Genomic DNA, 21,815 nt, shown 5'->3' with positions numbered 1-21,815 from the left:
CTGTGTGACGTTACAAAAGCATTTTATTCCAAGGCACATAATGTTCAGTAGAACCATGAAAGACGGCAAACATGGACTCGCTTACACAGATCTGAAGCCCTACGGAGGTCTTTACAAAGCAATGCACGAAAACAACAGATTGGCATCAGTGCACTCAGCAAGCCAGAACAGAATGCATCATGGGAGAGCGGCAGGACAGACTGATGGCCCTTTTCATCTTCAAAAAGAAACACTAGAGAAGTTCAGACAGAAATTCAAAGAGTAGCTGGACTGCAGTGATTATCTGGTGATATGATACCGCAGCTAGTGATGCAGAAAATCTTTGTAATACTTTCACAGGAGAAAAAAAATAAAGCAATTTAACAGTAGCTCTCTACGACTGCAAGGTGTGATCTCAATTACAACTAGTACAATGTGATTTTTAAGAAACAATCTACTTAACTCATCAACATTTGTCTCTCAGTAACTTGTTTGGTGGCACTGCTGAGACGCAGCTGTGTTTAGTCTGCTCATCCTGCTGTGTTTCCTGCTCCCCTGGGTTTAAAGATGTTTCTTTGATCAAGCGCAACAGAGTGAATCGCATAAAAAGAAGCAGAGAGATGCACCACTGAAAGAAATTCTTGGAAACAGTAACATCTTGTGTAGTGTGACAACAGGAAGTACACAAATGCATTTACAGTCGGCCTTTTTCACAGCAGACATTTTGACTTGAAGGATGAGCATTACTTGAGTTACAAGTAACCAAACCCAAACAGAATCTACAGATTTTTATTTTCCAGTTTTAGGCGATGATCCAGAATGAAAATCTGCAGTGGTTGGTGGAATAATCATGTAAGAGACAAAATTAATTAAAATAATTTTTTAATTGCAGAAAATCTGCGGCAATGTCGTCAGAATTCTGCAGATGCTGCTTCTGTGAATTCTGATGACATTATGTTCTTTCTGTATGTCCCATGATGCACAATGCAGCACCCTGAGGCTAAAGCAGCTAAATTGAATTCAGTCATTAATTCAATATTTACACCTGTGCTTTCTTACTGCGACAAGTCAAAATGTCGTCTGTGAAAAGGCCTCCTTTTCACAACAAAAACCCTTCTCTTTGCAATGAGCAAACAAAGTAATCCAAGCACAAATTCTTTCATGTAACAACTTCTGTTTAACAGCAAATAATGTTCACATTCATCGACAGACATCTTGTATCATTAACCAAAGATGCAGAGGGTCGACACCACCACAGGAACTTGTGATGAGTCTTCTATAGTTGGCGTCACCATTCACAGTCTCGGCTGTGAGTTGTTGACCTAATCTCTGTTCACACTTTGTGCACGTTAAGTCCAAGGTAACCTCTGTACGGTGCTATCTTTGGAATGTGTTGGACTTTGCCAAGGCGGCACTTCAACTGGCACTTGGGAAACACTGACATTTACAACTCACTCCATTAGCACTCTGCACAAAAAAAAATCTGTTTTCAGCAAGTTACAAGACTTCTTTGATTGACTGAGTTTGCCTTACCTTACTCAGTAATGACACATTTTGGGAGATTGAAAGTGAAAATTGGCATTTGGATTCAACAACTTCATTTTTTCACAAAGGATATAATGAAAAAAAAAAAGATAAATAAGGGTAATATAAATACTCTGGAATAGAATTATACAACAGTGTTATAATTTTCCATTTAAGGAAATTGGTTAAAATATAACTCAGCGGTGTCCAGTCTTACAAGGGTCACGGCTGCTTAAATGTCTTTGGATAAGTGTTAAAGATTGTACTGGCAGGTGACCACAGTGGCAAAGCTGATCATCACTCTGCTTCCTGGATGTGGACACCTGCTTCAAGGCTCTGAAGATGCTTCATGCCCCCGATGTGCAGAGAGCATCGAGGGGTTGGTCAAAGAGTGTGCCTGTGGCCGGTGACCTCAACAAAAGACAGTCTGCAACGGAGGGAGAGAAAATCGCCCCCTCATGAAGTGCACGTGATCAGCTGGTTGGGCTAAAAGAAAACCAGGGGCATGTAAGCTTTTTTTTTCCAAGTCACCAGTGCTGCCCTGAGGCACCTACAGCAGATGATGGGCCATTATTCAATGTAACCCTTTCAGCTTAGCTTGGCCTAGCCTTGATAACACGACTGTCTACTTCAGTATATAAAGTCATCGCTGACCCATGTGAGCCTCGCGTGTTCAGCAAAACTCCTCCTCGCACAGCGCCTCCCCCACCAGGAGCGAGTGTTTGTCGGGCTCACTGAGCACCAGGCTGTTGAGAGAGTGTTTGTCAGAGCGTAGGGAGTTGATAGAGGCACGGCTGTAGTTGACAATGCGGTCCAGTAGGCTCAGTCTGGGGGAGGGACGTCGCATCTCGCCCATCCCGATGTGGACGCTAACATCTGACAGGCTGCCCTGCCGCCTGTTGTTACCCAGTTTGGCCTCCAACTTCTCCGCTGTCGGCTTAGTGTAACTAAACACAGGAAGAAAGAGACGGATATAAAAAAAAGGTTGAAATAATGGTTTTAGATCAATAGAATCAAAAGAGAGAAAAAACAAAGCACAGAATATAAAAGGCCTCGACAAAGCATTAAATGTCTCATTACCATTTGAGAAGAAGGGAGGACAAAACCACAGAGACGGATGACAGCGCCATCGCAGCAGAGCCCATCCACGGCTGCAACACCAGACCGATGGGCATGAATACACCTGTGGACACAAACAGTTCATATTAATGCTGTGGTCAGGAATATTGCAATGATCACTGTCGATGTGATGAAATCATCTAAATCGATCTTCTGCAGTCACCCACCAGCAGCAATAGGGATGCCAACCAGGTTGTAGATAAGAGCAAACACAAAGTTGATCCTGATCCTCTTGACAGTCTTTTTAGAGAGGTCGATGCTGCCCACAACATCCAGGAGGTCATTCTGCAGACGTGACAAAAAGGAGGGTAAATAAAAACTGTAGTAATATCAGATAAGCTGGGCTTAGTAATAACATTACAGCTACATTCCACGTAATATCTGCAGAGAGGTTTTCATAGGTAAATGTTTGAGAATAGTGTAAAAAAAAAAAAAATATATATATTTTCAAGCATTCATTCTCCCTAACTGCTTATCCTGTTGGGGGTCGCTGGGGGGCTGGAGCTAACCCAGCTGGCATTGGGAAGAGGCGTGGTACACCCTGGACAGGTCACCAGACTATCACACGGCTGACACATAGAGACAGACAACCATTCACACTCACATTCGCACCTACAGCCAATTTAGAGTCACCAATAAACCTGACGTGCATGTCTTTGGACTGGGGAGAACAAACTCAACACAGAAGAGTTCCCCCACCCCGGGTTCGCCCTTCTGTACCCTTCTCTTTCTGTGAAGAGACAGTGCTAACCACTGTACAACTGTGCCTCCATATGTCAATCTAGAAGCATTTTTCTGACACTGTATATACAACAGCAGTATCAATTCAAATATTGTCATTGCTGATTTTAAGACAACTAAAACAAAATATAAAGTACTTTGCAGTGCAGTGAATAAATAAATATAATCATAACACAATAACTGACTTCTGTATGTTTAAGTTACAGTCCTTCTAAAATAGGAGTGTATGTTTCTCTTCAGTTACACAGGTATTGTCACATATCATGTACTGCTGTCTTGATAAAAAAAATACGGCATATCGCAGAAGCACTTCTATTACACTTTTGGTATGATGATACAGTGTTGAGCCCTATTTGCACAGTACTAGTATTACCTAGCAACCTAAAGTGATTTATAAATGACCCCCCACACGTCTGTGTTTACTGCTTCGCACCTGATAAGCAAAGTGTGTATTTTACTTGGACTTACTGACATTATCCCCTCCAATATGATGCACAGTCACTTGTAACTCCACTCTACACAACAATTACTACAAATTACTAGAGGGCCCAGGTAATACTAGTCCTGAGTGAATAGGGCTTTGTATACTGAGTGTGCTCTGTGACACTGTTTTGTGTCAGATCCTGTGTTTCACACTCTGTCTCTGCTGCAGGGCAGAAACGTCATGTCTGATGTTTTCATGTTAAGAAACAGCCAATATGTAGACCAAAGACACGTATTCATGACAGCTCAAAGATCAAACACCCACCCTGATCAACACCACATCTGCTGCCTCTATGGCCACATCTGTCCCGGTTCCTATGGCGATGCCCACGTCGGCCATGGCTAGAGCAGGTGAGTCGTTGACACCGTCGCCCACCATGGCTACTCTCTTTCCTGCCTGCTGCAGCTGCTCCACCTTGGCCACCTTGTGGGAGGGCAGGACCTCTGCAAACACCTTCCTGATACCCACCTGTGGGGGAGGCAGCGAGACCGACAGGCTCAGAAGTATGTAGTAGTCTTTGTCTGTTGTCTTCTTTAGGTTTTAAATGCAACATTGCAATTTTATATGAACATTACAAATGCTTTCTTCTTGCAAATAACTGATCTTTATATCACCTTGCGCTATATCCCCTCTCTGTTCATACCTGAGCAGCAATGGCTCGTGCTGTCTTGCTGTTGTCTCCGGTCATCAGCACAACTTCCAGACCCATGTTGGTCAGAGTTTGGACTGCCAGCTCAGCCTCGGGTTTCACTGTGTCCGCTATGGCTATCATCGCACATAGCAGATCTACACACAAATAAAAGTAAAGGGCTTTTTAGGCAAGAACACCAGTCTTAGGCTACTTCCACACTAATACGTTTTCATTTCCAAACTCCAAAAATGAAGATGTTAACATAACACTGCTGACCCCAATTTAGCTTGAAAACTCAGAGGTTGTGTTTTAGTCTAGACAGGCGAAAACAGAGACTGAAAACGACGACACAGACAGCCATGTTTGCTTCCTGATTAGGTCTCATAAGCCACGACATCTCAAACAACACATTATGGCTAGGTCTCCATACCTTTTGCGATTTCATCTTTCATGTGTGGGTACTCCTTTCCTAACGCCATAGCTTCCTCTGACGATTGATACTGCTCCAAATACCGCTCTTATATTCGCTGTATTTGCCTTGCAACGACTCCCTATCTGTGTTTTTCGCTGTATTTGCCTTGCAACGACTCCCTATCTGTGTTTTCAGTCTTGCTTTTGGACATTACTGTTTTTCCATCATAAAAATTTCTGCAATTAAGTTACCAACTGCAAAGTAGACAATCTGCTTCCTGTTTACACCGGCACACACATGCCCAGTTACATGAATGGTCACGTGATATTCGTTTTCAAGTGTGTTAGTATGGATGGATATTATTTCGGAAATGGTGCTAGAACATGTGTGTGTGCGGGGAAAACATATTAGGGTGGATGTAGCCGCAGCAGTCAACCAGTTAAGTATGGCAAACAGATAAAAGACAACATTTCATGTTTAACAGTACTACTCACTGTCCACAGCTACTAGAACAGCAGTACGTCCTCTGCGCTCATGCTCTGTCATGGCCTCGTCTATATCTGGTCTGATCTGCAGACAGTTTCTCCTCATCCATTCTCTATTGCCAATCAGGACAACATAGTTGGCTGTGTGGACAAGGCCTACACAGAGAGAGAGAGATCATTTGGTTTAGACAACAGCAAGAAACATAAAAAGCAACTGTAACACTACCTAAATTTGTAATCTAAGGACTTCAAAAAGTGTTTCAGTATTGCAGTTGAATGTACGACTACAACAGTGTGATTCCCAACATACTCAGTGGCTGTGGGTCCATGATGAGTGGATGGGAGCTGGTGGACATCCGTGTGTCACTGATCTGGACGAGGACACTGTTGCGCTGGTTGTTGTCCTCGCTGTCGCTGTCTGCCTGTTTCAGCAGGGTCTCTGTGTTGCTGACCTGACATCTGATGCCACAGCCTGGCACTGCCTGAAAGTCGGTGCATGCGCCAAGAGATTCTGTGCCGAGCTCCTTCACACGGAGAACAGTGGATGTTTATTAACACATTTCAGGATCACATGGAGTATCTAAGATGTTCCCCGAAGTGGAATGTGGGCGTTAAATGTGAGGCAGAGACCAACCTGTTTGCAGTATTTGGTGATAGCTGCTCCCAGAGGGTGTTCACTGTTGTTCTCAGCTGTACCCACAATGGCAAGCAGTCGGGAACGAGGCATCTTGTTTCCCTCCACAACTATCTTGACTTGGATAACCTTCGGAGCCCCGTATGTGATGGTCCCAGTCTTATCAAACACCACCGACTGGACCTGCCAATAAGAGGAGATATGATAGCAATCCAAAAGCAATACCACCGGGCTGAACGTTTAAATCATTTTACAGTATTTAATCAGAGTAATCATATCTAGACTAATGTGGTTTTGTAACCTAGGAAACCACAGGCATTTCATAATGTCTTTAAATTGACAGTTGGTCCGTTACATATTGGCTGACTCCATCAGAGTCATCATTAACACACCTTATGCGCCATCTCGAGTGGCTCTCCTCCCTTTATCAGGATGCCATTTTGGGCACCAACCCCAGTGCCCACCATGACAGCTGTCGGGGTTGCCAAGCCAAGGGAACAAGGACATGCGATGCATAACACTGTTATGGAGGCCTGGAAGGCGAAGCGAATCACTGCCTCAGCTCTGGAAATGCTTTTGTCGTAACCCTGCAGGGAAGAAATGAGGCTGTTAGCTGTTCGCTTTTCATTCAAGTAAATTACATATTATTTTTTAAATATGTGGAAGTCTGTTTCCAGCAGAAAAAAAAAGAGCCTGTGAGTCATTACAAAGAGAAACACTCTCAAAATAATGACTTACTATTGCAAATAATGTCTTAGTATCTCAACATAGTGAGAAACTTTCTCAAAAGTAGTGACTTAGTGTCAGTATGTCAAAATAATGATTAAGTATCTCAAAAAAAAAAAAAAAAAAACCCTTCTCAAAATAATGACTTATGTTTGTTTTGTCATCATTTTGAGAACTAAGTAATTATTTCTAGATATGTAAGTAATTATTTTAAAAGAGTTTCTCATTTTGTTGTGATATTTTTTTGATAAAGTTTGTATTTATGCTGCAATACTAAGTCATTTTTTGAGGTCTTTATATTTAGCTTCTCATTATGTTGCGATAATTAAATCATTAAATCAATTACTTTTATTGTAATACAGTACATTAAGATACAAATTCATTATTTTGAGATACTAAGCCATTTTTTAAATACTAAGCCACTATTTTAGATTACTAAGTCATTATTTCAAGTTACTAAATCAATATTTTCAAATACTAAGCCATTATTTGTATGAGATACTACGTCATTATCTTAAAATACTCAAATACTAAGCCATTATTTGTATGAGATACTACGTCATTATCTTAAAATACTAAGTCATTATTTTGAGATACTCACTATTTTAAAATACTAAGTCATTATTTTGAGATACTACGTCATTATCTTAAAATACTTAGTCATTATTTTGAGATACTGAGACATTATCTTAAAATACTGTTATTATCTTAAAATACTAAGTCATTATTTTAAAAATACTAAGTCATTATTTTGAGATACTGAGACATTATCTTAAAATACTAAGTCATTATCTTAAAATGCTAAGTCATTTATTTTGAGATTGTATGTCATTATTTTAAAATAGTAAGTCATTATTTGAAAATACTACATTATTTTGAAATACTGAGTCATTACTTTGAAATACTGAGTCATTATTTTGAGATAAGTACGTCATTATTCTCATGATAATTACATACTTATCTCAAAATTACTGTGACAGAAATGGGTTTCCATACTTTTTACATACATTTACCATCACTAAAGTAAATAAGGAACAATATCAGACGTGATGATACAGAGACATTAAGTCATGTCTAATCTTTGAATCAGTAAATAAGGAATGGGATGAATGGCTGTCATTTCTTGATGCTATTCTGAGGAGCTTGGTACAGTCAGATATCAAGTTAAAAAGTAGACTCACAGGAAAGTACTTCTCCACCAGAGAGAAGTCTAAGAACCCAATGACGATCCAGGCGATCAGCGTAATAAAGGATATGCCAACAATGAAGGGTACAAAGTAGCCACTGATCTTATCTGCATACTGCTGGATAGGAGCCTAAAAACGAAATGTCAGGGTTAAACACTGGAGCAATTACCATCAAAGAAGGTGCACACAGTGCAGATCTCAAAACCACATGACTCACCTTTGACGTCTGAGCCTCCTCCACTAGTTTGACAATCTGAGACAGCGTGGTGTCCATGCCAACATGTGTAGCGCAGACCAGCAGAGAGCCATTTTGGTTAATGGAGCCTGCAATCACAGAGCTCCCGGGCTTCTTAGTCACTGGCATGGCCTCACCTGGAGTCACAAAGCAACAGCTGGTCAGAAAACACAACAGAAAACAGGAGCAGGACATCTGCAGCAAACACCGCAGTTATGGCAGAAACAACGACTCAGATAACAACCAAGGACTACATGTTTCTAGCACTGGCAACTTATCGTTTCATATTCTAGAGAGATTTTTTGATTGAATACTGATAATAACAATGTGAAGAATTAAAGCTCACCTAAGCTGAGTACTTACATTTAAGCATATTATTGCCACCAGTACTGACAGTAAGCCCTCAGTCAATGCTAATTGATACATGGTCCATCATTCAATGTGACCAACCTGTGATCAGAGACTCATCTGCCATGGAGTGTCCCTCGATGACTCTCCCATCTACTGGAAACTTCCCACCAGGAACGACCTTCACTATATCGCCCCTCTGCACCAGCTCAACATCCACCTGCTCCTCACTGGAACACACACCAGTGTCAAACAATGCAATCATTGGAAATTATACAGTATTGGTACAATGCTGGACTATTACTAAACTATTGCTGTAATTATATTTTACAATACAGCAAATAATTATGCACAGTCTTATTAAACGGGACCCATTATGCTCATTTTCAAGTACTCCTATACTATATATTCTACACTATAAGTGTATATTCTACATATATATATATATACATACTTTACTTTCTTTATATTGTCTGTGCTGGAACACCGGTGTCTTTCTCTCACTCTGTTTTCGCACCTTTATCTTTAAGCACCCCTCCCAAAAAAGCCCAGTCTGCTCCGATTGGTCAGTGTTCCCAGGTCTCCTGTATCTGCACTCTCAGGGGCCAAATCGGCAAAGAATTAACAAAATCAGCAACCATAATTACATGTTTCCCTGACGTTAGCATGTAGCTACATGTAGCAGTGTGCGCTACATCATGTAAACAACTGCACTAGTGTGCCTGGAACAGATGACTATATATCTGTCATGAGCTGACTTCAGTTTGTTTTATAGAAAAAAAAAACAGTCGGAGAGGGAGTGTTCAGAATAGTCTGAAGCCTACTCGATTACTTTTACATACCTCAGTACTTAAACTTTGGCCAGATTTAAAATAAACATCCAACACTGTATGACAGAAAAAAGGAAAATAGGTCCCCTTTAAGCTGTATTTCTCTGAGCAGGATTTCTGAAATCAGAGTACCAGATCAAAATGACATTTCCAGCTTTATTTTTTTAAGTTAAGTTGAATGCCATGGAATTAAAAAAGACAACGAACTTAAGATTTTTAATTTCATCCTCTCACTCTGGGCAATGGTAAAAATCTAATCATGATATTTTAGGGATGGCTAGTGGTGTTTCCAGATGACACAAAACATTAAAACTGGGAGTTAAATCTGGATCCCAGGTGGAATTGATAAATGTATCTGTGTTATTCTCACTATGGAAAATCACTTGCGGCTTTGTTTACGCAGTCTTTGTTATGTCACATTAGACCTTTCACTGACATTTCCACTGCAAATATTTAGATACGTTGTAATCTAAAACCAAATAAAGATATGAAATGATATTGTAAACAACATGAGCGCAGAGAACAATGACTACCTGAGAATGGACTTGTCGCTACTCAGGGTGACCACTGTGGCCTCAGTTGCTTGTAGAGACATCAGCTTGGACAAAGCCTCAGATGTCTTGCTCTGAATGGAAGAAGATTTTCAAAGTGACAAATACATTCATTTCTGCATTTAATGTCGTAGATATCGATAATGAGCTCAACCTTGGCAATTTGTTCCAGCCAGCGTCCCAGAGAGATGAAGACAAAGAGCATCGGCGGTGTGTCAAAGAAGGTGATAGGGTTGACTTTTGCCTTCTCCACCATGGCCACTATGAGGACGACCAGTGAGTAGGTGAAGGCTATGGAGGTAGCCAGAACTATTAGCACGTCCATATTTGCGGATCGGTGTTTGACTGCTTTGTAGGCTTGAATGTAGAAGTAGCGACCTCCAATAAACTAAAGAGAGGAAAAACAGAGAGTTTGAACTCACCTAAAGACAAACATTTCATTCAGAGTCCCTCTCCCGAATAAGTGCGTCTACCAAAATCTAAATTTGTATGTGCTGCTGAAATTTGCATATAATGTTTCCTTGGAGTGCAGTTAATCCCTCTGATTTACCTGCACAGGCACACAGAACAGGAAGGAGAGAAGGTTCATAATGGAGAGGCCTGGGAGCAGCTGTCTCTCCAGGAACATGGTGGCGTGGTAGTGGTTGCGATCCTCCATTGTGATGTTGTGTGAAACATTCATGTGGTGGTCCATGATGATCATGTAGGTCATCATGCCCATCACAGGCACGCAGAAAATCAAGCTCACCAGGAAAGATTTCCTCCACCTTAGAGAGCAGAGACAAGTGTGTGTTAGAAATGGACTCATTTTATTTTGTAATCTGGGTTTTTTTAACTCTCCTTACAGAGGAAGAAAGCAAACATACACGAAGGTTCTTCATCACTATACCAAGCATTGGACCACAAACACTGCATATACTGTACATAATGCTGAACAATAATAATAATAATAATAATAATACATTTTATTTGAAAGCGCCTTTCAGGACACCCAAGGTCACTGTACAGAAAATAAAACAAACCCACATTCGCACAGTATGCTGAACAGTAGATAACAAAACTGAATCACAATCATGATTCAAATGACCTTCATATCCATGCCATTCCCACAAATATTTACATACATATGTTTCAAAACATCATTGCACAAGTAGAGTTCTCTTGGTTGACATGAAACTAAAGCTTTAGCCTACATCCATAAGAGCTTAAAGGGCGGGTCCAGGTGTGTTCTTTTCCCGTTATAAGTGATCATAATAATTAATAAAAGGGTTAGTATAGATTTTTTGAAGAAGAGTTGTACGAGGTTCTTATCTTTCTTCACTGTAATATTTTCTCTGCTTTACCTTGCTGTCAGAACGCTGTATTTGATGGGGAACTGAAGTTGTCATTTTGCTCTCTTAAAAGTCACAGAACTCCACTAACAAAAACAGCCATTTTACCTTGCAGGACATGGGAGTTGCTGATCTACCGCTGCCTCGATCATTTAGTTTGTGTTATTGTGTGACTTTCAGATCTTAACTGATAGGTGTCCACAGCAGTACATTACTAAGCTTCTGTGGCCGTGAAGGGGTTTGAGGAATATAAGTTATTAGGAACAGGCACATTAGGCAGGCTCTGGGGGTTTATATGTGGCAAGCTCTTCATGGAGAAACCTACATAAGGTCACGTGGGAAAACGTTTTAGAAAGGCTTGGGGCAATAGCATTTTGATGTTTAAACACATGTACTTTGACCAAAACTTAAACTTTTGGATTTATATTACCTTAAGAACACTACCGGGAATCTACAGAATGACATTAAATAAGTAAATAAAGCTGCCTGACCTAAAAACTAAACTGTTTTCTGAGGAAAGGTAAGATGACTTATTGAGTCATAATTTAAAAAAACATTTGGTATAACAGGAATTCAAGCTACATACAACAACACACTTTATGGATTAAAACTGAGCGTAAAAACAAAACGCTACTTACTGTCGTATCTCTTTGCTGTGGTCCAGGTGACTGGCAGTGCGGTCTCTCTTCACCAAAGATGCTTCAAACCCAAGATTCTACAAATAAAAGACTATGGATCAAACTTCATACCCTTATGAATAAGAACTTAATATAAGTATCGGAAATTTCACAGATTCTCTGGTTTGCATGAATATCAGTTGGTGTTCACATGCAAGAAGCAGCATTGCCAAAAATAAGAGAACAAACGTTTAAATAACAAACAGGAAGAATACCTCGATCAGCTTGATGATGTCTCGCGGCCCTATAATTTCAGAGTCGTACTTAATGTGTGCTTTGTTGGTTGCCAAGGCAACAGAGGCATATATAATCCCCTTTTCTCTCATGAGGCTGGATTCAATTTTGTGAACACAAGAGGCACACGTCATTCCTCTGACCTGAAAGAAGGTGGAGAGGAGCAGTCAAGTGGGGAAAGGGACAAAAATACACTAAAGAGGGTTATGAAGTGTAGAACAGACATGACTCATTGTGTGTGCTTATAAAGAAGGCTGCATGTGGTCTACTCAACCAGTAATGGAAATGTTTATGGGTTTCATATTGTGGAAATAAATTACTGTTTTAAATGTATCTTGTCTTCTTCATGCAACACAAATATAATGTCACGTTTACTCACCACTAGCTCTAGGTTTCCATCTGAACCTTCATAGTTCTCCATAACAGAGGCGGTGAAGCCGAGCTCTTTCACACACTCAGCTATCTTCATAGGGTCCATGAGCTCAGCGTTATAACGCACCTCTGCTTTACTGGCCATTAGTGCTACCAGAACCGAGTAGATACCTGCTCAACATAAGATATTTTTTCTTTAGCTCCTGGTGAAAGCAATGAGACACAATTTATCCTCGTTGACATGAAACTCTAAACTCACGAAGGTCAGGTGCGTAGGATTTAGTGGCATCTAGCTGTGAGGTTGCAGAACTGAAACGTGATGCGTGTGGGATAAACATGGTGGCTGACAAGAAAACATGAAAAAGCAAACAGTCTTATCTAGAGCCAGTGTTTTGTTTGTCTGTTCTGGGCTACTTCACAACAACATGGCTGACGTCATGGAAGAGGACCCGGTCTGTATGTAGATATAAATAGCTCATTCTAAGATAACAAAAACACATCATATTTAGGTGATTATAAACTGATGAAAATATAGTTAGGAATAATGTATTCGATTTCCTTCAAGAGATGCCCCTTAATCCTACACACCTGACCATTAACTATTTTGCTGTTTCTACATACCAGGTTCATTCTTGAGGTTTCTCTCGATGTTTGCCACACATGAGGCACAAGTCATCCCCCCAATCTGGATGTAGCATTTAGAGTGTGTGTCTTTGTTGCATTCCTGCGCGGTTTCTTTGTGTAGGTCACTGTCCAGCTCTTTATCTTTCACATATGCCAGACTTAAAGACTTTGACACGCTGGGTTTTGGTGCAGGCAGCAGGGAATTGGTCTCTGTGGACAACAAATTATAGTTTTCAAAAAGAAAATGTGCAGTTAGTTAAGATGTCCTAACTTTGCAGTTCAACCACCCCCACTGGCTGAGGAGCATTCAGAGGCGACAAAGTTAAGCTTTAGACTACCTGCAGGCAAATCTCTAACCAAAACACTACAATTAAAACTGTTTTAACCATTTCACTGCATGAGAAATTAGCCAACTCAACAACCACACCATCTATCCTCTCACCAGGTAGGAAGGCATCAAAGCCCATGTCTTCTACGGCCTCCCTCAGCTCCTCTGGTGTAGTCAGGAGTGGATCATACTCAAACGTCCCCTGGTGATCAGCCAGAGAGACCTGGGCTGACATCACCCCCTTCCTTTGGGAGATCATGCCCTCGATGGACTGGACACAGGAGTTGCATGTCATGCCCTCGATGTGAATATTGACTACAGATGCCAGAGGCTGGGTAAAACAAGGCTGTGAGGCAGCAGGTTTGGCCTGGGTTGTTCGTGCAGACCGAGGCGACGATAAGGCAGGCATAGGCGATGTGGAAACAGGGCCAGAGGAGTCCCAGGGTTGAGTCTTGAAGTTTCCTGGAGGCAGGGCTTCAATGGCCTGCTGCAACTGAGCCACAGTGACCTTTAGAGGATCATAACAGATGGAGGCCATCTCCTTCTCCAGGGACACTTCCACAGAGGAGACACCAGGCAGCTTAGAGATATTGTCTTGGATATTGACCACGCATGAATGGCAGTGCATGCCTTTCACCCTGAGCGTGGTAAGTGTTGTGTCTATAAAGATTTCTGTGTCTTCCGATGTCTCCGATGGCGACGAGACGGTTGTTTTTTGAGAATCGACGAAACGTTCGATTTCGCTGGGGGACAGCTGCAGCGGGCGAGGTTTGGATTTAACAAACGCCTTGAAGCCAGCAACAGCAATCTGATCGATGATGGTTTGGACGGTGATGAGGTAAGGCAGGTACACAATTGTAGCTTCCTGAGTCTCCAAAACAACTGTGGAGAATAATGACATGACAAAGTTAAAAATACAAACACAAAGCATAAAGGACTTGTCAAAAAAGTAAATATTTCACTAGAACAGGAAATAACTGTGCATGAAAAGATGTTTGTCATAAATGAGTTATGCAAATTACAATTTGCAATCCACTAAAAGAACATTCATGTCCATAACGGCATATATAAAGTTTATGCGCATGAAGCGTTAAATCACTTTTAAAAGATTACTTGGGTATTTTCAACCAGGAGGAACCTATTTTCCCATGTCTTTGTGTCTTATGAGAACAACAATTTTTGACACTGGTCCAGTGATGAGAGAGAAGCTGCAGACAGCAGCAGCGAAACAGGCTGCAATGTAAGCCCCCAGCCCATATGTACCCTCAATTTATGTCCACTAAAAGTGCTTGTTTCACTACTGACAGGCTCAGATTGTTATCATAAGTGTCTGACAACATAACGGAAAGGATCTCTACAAAGATATTACATGGTTGTTGGAAAAGTGGAAAGACAAACCAAGATGATTTTTGTGGGTTTCTGCTACTGTCGACTTTGAATGCAGTGTGTTTTACGATGATAATATTACTCTTTATTTAAACGCAGTCTGGTGGCTTTAGCTATAGTGACTTCAGGGCTGTTTCTGGTTAAACATAAAGGATCTCACTCTAACAAAAAGGTCCATCTCTGTAGGGCTTCTTTCCAGAATGCTGTCACACACTTTGAGTGCTCTTCATTATGCAAATGCTTCCCTCACTCGCGTCTTTTCCCTGCATCTTAGCTCCTCCCTCGAGGATGTGAGAGAGATGCAGAGAAGAGATGAGTAGGATAAACCTGCATTTCCTCATTCTAAGTTTCTTCAGTAGCCTCCTTTCTCCTCGAGAAGCACAGAGGGATTGGAAGATCCTCCATGATGGCGCAGGAGGAACAATTTTGATGTCACAGGTGGAGAGAGGAAATGAGGAAGCATAAGTTAGCATAATAAAAAGCACCCCTAAGAACATAAATCTGAGCCTGTCAGTGGCAAAAACAAGTACTCTCAGATGTAAAATGATGGTGCACTCATGCTCCTAGTGGTTACACTCAAGCCTGTTTCATGGCTGCCAGATGCAGCCCCCGTGCTTCATACTGGACTTATTTCAAAAATTGTTGTTCCTATTAGTTACTTAGACATAAAACATGTGAAAATAGGGTCCAGTTTGAAAAATACAGAAGTTACCCTTAAGACAATCATTTAGTTTCATACGATCTTGGTAGTTTGAGATCCTCAGACAGAGGTCTTTATCTGTCCCAGTGGCCTGGCTTTAAACTAGGCAGGACAGAGCCTTTGCGGCCAGGGCTCTGATTATCTGGAACAACCTACCTGAGAAAATCAGGCTGTCCAAATAGATAACATTTTCAAATTCTCTTCTTAAAACATACTTTAATTAGAAATAGTTAAAGAATTTCTGTTTTAATAAGGGGAATGAAATCTATTGATTCATAAACATAAATTTGCTGCCTTATGTGAAGCCCTTTGGGGTTTTTAGAAGTGGTTTATAAGTTATTATTTTTATTATTATTAGAAGTAGTAGTAGTATAAACTGTGATGAGGATACAATTTTCGTGCACTGGAAATGTTACATTAGGGGCAGCGTATCTAGAATGTGCAGCATACAGTTGGCAGCATATGCAACCAGTTCATACACAATGACAATTCTGTACTCGGCAAACATAATCCTATCCATTTACGTGTCACTTCTTACAACAATACCAGTGGAAGGATTTCATGAGTCATAGTCAAATCCCACTGAGCAACCTGTCAGCGGTGAACATTCCTGCTTAGTGCAGCAGTTGTGTTACAACATCACTTTCGCTTAGACAGTGAGGCAACACATGGCTACAAGCTTGTGACCAGCTCAAGTACATCACCTTTGATCTTTTCAATCCCTTTCAGTTTTCCAATCTTGCCTTCAATAGTGGTGGTGCAGGAGTGACAGGTCATTCCTTCAATGCTCAACTTAAGGAGTGCCACCCCACCTCCTGTGGTGTGAGATGGGGATGAGGGTGGGCCTTTTTGCATTGGACTGCTGGGTGTGGGGATCTCCAGAGGCTTTAAGCTGGACACCACGTCACTCAACTGCTGCAAAGAAGTCAGGGAAGGAACAAAGGTAACAGTGAGACCCATCTGGGCTGGGCTCTCTCTGACATCCAGCACTCCCTGAATCTGGGATAGTTTCTCCAAAGCATCCTGTTGGGCTGCAGGTGCCAGGGCGGAGGTGGGGATCAGCTGGGTATCTGTAGAGATGGGTGTGGCTGTGCTGGAGTCTGAAAGACTTGATTCAAAGCCCATGTCCTCGATGGCCTCTGACAGAGACTCTGGGCTCTGTTGGCTGTGGTCAAATATGACTGTGGCATTCTTCTTCTCTAAAGAAACCTAAAATATAAAAGACACGGTACAGGTTAAATAAGTAAATATTAAGAGAGAAATGTATGATCATTAAGAAATGTTTGATTCTGGGTGTCGTAAGAATGTTTATATTGTTCACAGAAAGGCCCTTTTCACAATGCTCTTAGCACCAGGCTCGGTGAGCTGGTAGTCTGGGGCTAAGAAAACTTTCACAAGTGGGCTAGCTCCGAATTTATCCTTGGATTTGCTGACCCTCCTCCGGAGCAGGGGTAGCCCTGAGTTTGCACAGTTATTCCCTAAAAGTTGACTAAACACGGGACTAAAAGTTGCCAGTGTGAAACTGAGCTTATTGAATTTGCATCACTATTTTTTTTGTCCAATTACACAACTTCTTCATCACATCTTCATTATGCATGTGCTTTATGTTTAAGTTGTAACTACAACTAACCAAAACCTGAGGTACCTAGCAAGCTAACTAATTTAAAACAACAATAATATGTCCGGAAAAGACATACGGGCAAAACAACAGATGTGGTAATTTCAGCCTCTTTTCTCAGCTGTTCTCTCTCTTGTTGATATTTCAGCACCGCTCTCACATAAAGCCCTGCTAATGGCGACATTTCAGCATTGCTGCTTGCTGTTAAAAGAAGTTACGCGTCAAGCTAGAACGTAAATCCTTATCCCTCTGAGGCCAATTGTTATTTGTGATACTGGGCTTTAAAAATAAAATAAAATTCAATTGAATTAATGGACATTTAACCCAGGGCTAGCAGAGGTGCAGTGTAAATCGTACAGCCCTGGGTTTAGGTCAACTCTGGGTTAACACAATGTGTGTGAAAAGGTGCTAAGAACATGCTGTGTGAAAAGCCCTGTAGTTGACCAGAGGAGCATCAGTGTCCTTCGCACGATTTCTATTGAGAGGCCTCTGCCTGTCTAGAAGTTAGTTGTAAGATGTCGACCTTGTTAATGCTCCAGAGTAACACGCCCTTTTTCAGATTTAGGCACGTCTCTGTCCATGCACACACGCTGTACCAGATTATTGTTGTAATAAAACCTATATATTCGAGTAAGGAAAACTAAGGCTCATCGAGTTTATGTTATTATTTATCAAGATGACATAGAGTGCACGCTTTTTCACTTCAAGCATAAGTAAGGCATAATAAATCTGTCCTGCAACCATTTCCTGCATCACCCTGTCGGGATTTATTTCACAGTAATGACCCACATGGCTACTCACTAAGACACATCAATAATTTTACACAAAATATTGAATTAATCACAATTTAAGTGATTTAAAAACAATTTGATTGCCTCCGCTAAGCGTCTGTGATCAGAACTGCATCCGTAGCAATGATCTGTTTTTCATAGCAATGGTCTGCTCTTTAGAATTAACAGACCGTATAATGCCGTAAGTGACCAATCAGAATAGAGTATTTAAGAAAGTTGTGTAATAATGGAGAACATATTCATAAGATGTGAAAGAAATGTGAGAAAATCAGATAAATTCGTTTAGCTCTCACTAGCAACACTTGACTTGAGTCTTTCAATCAATAGGATTAAGTATCACAATAAATGTGCCATGGCTGGCTCTTTGTTCAGATTAATAACAGCACATGTAGAACTTTCAGATAAAACACTAAAGAACAAATTAGTAAGCTGATAATACTGTTACACACTTAATACAGGGTTGTTTGCGTTTGGTAAAGTGATGGGTTAAGTATGTGATTTATGTCAGAATGCTTATTTCAATAAGTTATTCTGGGGCCATCAATCACATTTAATTTAGATACTGTACAAAGAAAATTCTTGCCTTATATGACCACACCCACATTGTTTATTGGCAGTTTTACAGCCACACTGTAAATCTGACTTGTCTCATCCATAAACCTTATATAAAATAGAGTTGAAATAGGTCCAGGGCCTTAGTAAGCACACAGCATGTTTTGTCAGGGTGATGACCCTCAACTCTTTTTCTTAAGCAAGAAGGAAACATGTGACACACTGAAGGGATCACTTGACTGAGCCATAAGTTGCAAACCACAGTGGGGTCTTAGTTGTAAGAGTGTGTCGCCTGTTGGATTAGCTTTTCTTTTTCTGAGAAAGAGACACAGGGGAGGGCAGAGAATGAGACATTGGCTATTGAACCACGAAAAATCAAATGGGACAAAAATACAGATCATGTCACTATAAATTAACTTAAAATGATCCAGAGACTAAATTCTCTTAAGACGTAAATGACATTTCCTGTTGGTACAGACTGCGTATCGACCTGCTGTCACAGTCCTGCAAAGGGCAGAGCTCTATCTGAAACACACTATTACGTTATCTTCTCATTTAACCCCAGCCTGAGGGGTAAACACACCATAAACAAAACAGCAGACCACAACTGTTGCAATTTAGCTGCCTCTCATGGCAACATTGATCTTACTTGGTTGTAAATCAGACCAGCTAATCCTGAGGGAGTACGTCTCTGAGATTGATCAAACTGCATTAGCTTAAAATGGGCAGAAACCTTTAGTTAATATAATAATGTATAATTATCTGCCTGTTTCACAAGATTCTAATTCTCTATTTTAAAATACAGACATACATGGTAGTCATCTTGGATCCTGTTTTCAAACTGGAAGTGCAACCGAGAAATTTTCAGTCAGCAAATTTTAAGAACAGCACCGCAACATGGAAAAATATGCTACATGACGCTAAATGTTAAAATGCTCTTATATCTGTACAAAGAATGCATTTACCTTTATGTGTACGACTCCAGGGAGCGACCCGATGCGCTGCTCTATGGACTGGACACAGGAGCCACAAGTCATACCCTCCACTCCAAGGGAAACTGAACACAGACTGACTTTCTGTGTCATGATTGTTTTGTCTAAATGGCACAAGAAGGGCAAAAATAACATTAAACTGCAAGTCTTTAAAACAAGAAATCAGGGAAAACATCACTAAGTAGAGGCAAATGACAAAAGAGGCAGGTCGGCTCTTCTCTCAAAATGCAAAAACAAAAAAGAACTACTAAACCTAACTACTAAAAACATACTGTGACAGTCGTGTTAGCATCTTGGGGACACACATGACTGAGTTCTTTATACATTTGTAAAATGGCACTTTGCATCACATAATTATTATTCTTTTAATTTTAATTACACTCAAAAGAGACAGTCACATATTAAACGTGGGACCTGATAGCTGTGAGAAGACAAAGGCTGTTTTGAACCAACACCCCATAAGCCTTGTAACCAAAATGAGATTGGAAAACACATAACAATATTATTTATTTTACAGAAAGCAGGATATCTTGCCCTTCTTAAAACGGTGAATCAAATTTTAATGCAATATCTAGCAAATTAATGCTCAAAAATTGACAAAGAGTCATACTACAGCTGTACAGAAGCAATGGACAAAATGTGGAGCTGCATCAATGCTGCCTATTTAGACTAATCTATATAACCTAAAACCAGTTTGTTCACTTCTGGTGCCTACACTTGCCAAAAACAAAAATAAACAAAGCTTCTTTGTGCAATATGTACAGGAATGTAAGAAATGCAAAACTGCAGGGGAAGGTTATTATTTCCATGCTAGGAAGGAAAAATTGTTCAAGCAACAGCAGATTAAAGCTCGAAACACATTATGTCACTTGCATTAAAGTTAACAATCCCCTCCGTTTAAATGAGACACTGACAGGAGAGACAATTTTAGGGGGAAATGATGTGACATATTGTCCAACAAGAATCCTGGTGCCAACTCAGCACTTTGCCACCAAGTCAATGTTCACCTAAAGTATGACAGCTATCTGCTTCTCTTGAGAACTGAAAGACACCTGCCACACCAATACAAAGCCGTCTCAAACTTGCTCATAGAGACTGTGGTTTGGTTGTAGTAACACACATCTGATTACAAACTGATAAGTGTCACAGTCAAACAGGCTTCAGATCTGAGACTAGTTTACATCTCAGACACCGAAGAAATACAACTGATGGACTGACAGGACAGAAAGCCAGCAAGGCACTGGGTCTCAATGGCTACAAAACACAATTCTGTCAGAGGATGAAATCAAATATCGGTCTCAACGAAGACAAAGGCGATTCAATCACATTTAATCCTGCAAAAGCAAGTACACACTGACGTTTCTGGATGCTCTTTACGACTAAGACGTTTACTCATAAACGTAATGAGACTTAATGTCGTCCACATATAATTTATAACAAAGTTGTATGACTTTTGATGACAGCGACTATGTTACTATGATGCTCACGCTCTAGCATTTAGTTTTGGTAAGGTTAAATCAGCTAACGAGAACAGTAAGCTAGCTTGAAATAGCTACATAATAAGTAAAACTTAACGTTAGCTGTCGCCTGCTTGTTGCCAAGCTCACAAAACAATGATTAGTCTATAAAGTCAGCGGAGATGTCAACTAAAACTTGATCTTTCCTTAACATTTCAGATAAAATTCGTCATGTCACAGCTAGTTTAAGCATGAAAAATACGTAAACAACTCTTACCTTTATGTTACCCAAAGAGAAGTGACCAGTTAGCTACAGGCTACTGTCGTTGGCTGTCAGACTGTGTGGCTAAGCTAGCTAGCTAGCTTCTTCCCCTCGCCCTACGTTACAAGCAACAAAACACGCCGTGGCATCGTCCTGCCTGCGAGGAAATAACGAAGAGTGCCGGAATAATTGTTTTCGTCCTCTGTTATGACAAAACTCTGTGAAGCTGTATCTCTTTCTTCCTCTCATGCCGACGTGACTAACGTCCCCCCACTGCTGCGTCATTTGCCAAGAGGCGGATCTGCATGCAATCCATTGCAATTGCTAAAGGTTCATTTTGCCCTGGATTTGCCCTGACAGGCTGCATTTACCGCCATGTAGTGCACAGCTGTTATCACTCCAACAATAATTAGCTATTATATGGACTATGTTAAGACTTTATTGGATAAAACTGTACAGATGAGTGGGGATTTTTGGTAGGTTTACAGCAATTAGTTTGTAAGACACACGACCTGAGATGAAGTGTGAACCTAACAGGCGCTACTCGGGGTGTTTGAAATTCAGATCTGTGATTTTTGTTTCCTCAGTAGCCTTGTCTCTTATTT

At 40.7% G+C, this 21,815-nt stretch overlaps 1 protein-coding gene across 1 annotated transcript; it reads right to left on the bottom strand.

Moving 5' to 3' along the window:
- Window positions 1–5: 5 nt before the first annotated feature.
- Window positions 6–21,481, bottom strand: atp7a (ATPase copper transporting alpha). Its single transcript, XM_050042874.1, has 23 exons — window positions 21,226–21,481; window positions 19,465–19,595; window positions 16,243–16,747; window positions 13,567–14,334; window positions 13,122–13,334; window positions 12,508–12,671; window positions 12,110–12,271; window positions 11,856–11,932; window positions 10,437–10,653; window positions 10,041–10,274; window positions 9,869–9,960; window positions 8,608–8,735; window positions 8,140–8,294; window positions 7,917–8,051; window positions 6,402–6,596; window positions 6,010–6,192; window positions 5,686–5,899; window positions 5,385–5,531; window positions 4,491–4,633; window positions 4,112–4,315; window positions 2,790–2,907; window positions 2,584–2,686; window positions 6–2,450 (listed from the first exon to the last, which is right to left on the bottom strand). Exons 2-23 carry the CDS (start codon window positions 19,582–19,584, stop codon window positions 2,177–2,179), a joined length of 4,551 nt encoding a protein of 1,516 aa, XP_049898831.1. The 5' UTR covers window positions 19,585–19,595; window positions 21,226–21,481; the 3' UTR covers window positions 6–2,176.
- Window positions 21,482–21,815: the final 334 nt, after the last annotated feature.

Source organism: Epinephelus moara, chromosome 4 (genome assembly GCF_006386435.1).
Source record: "Epinephelus moara isolate mb chromosome 4, YSFRI_EMoa_1.0, whole genome shotgun sequence".
In the NCBI taxonomy this organism is placed as follows: Eukaryota; Metazoa; Chordata; class Actinopteri; order Perciformes; family Serranidae; genus Epinephelus; species Epinephelus moara.
Note: the sequence above shows the minus strand (reverse complement) of the source record. Positions and strands in the feature narration are given on the sequence as shown.

Coding starts and splice junctions, on each gene's coding strand:
- atp7a (XM_050042874.1), bottom strand. CDS start 19,584: ATGACACAGAAAGTCAGTCTGTGTTCAGTTTCCCTTGGAGTGGAGGGT. Junction 8,052..8,139: donor AGGAGGCTCAGACGTCAAAG/GTGAGTCATGTG, acceptor TTTCGTTTTTAG/GCTCCTATCCAGCAGTATGC. Junction 2,908..4,111: donor CAGATGTGGTGTTGATCAGG/GTGGGTGTTTGA, acceptor TCACGTCTGCAG/AATGACCTCCTGGATGTTGT.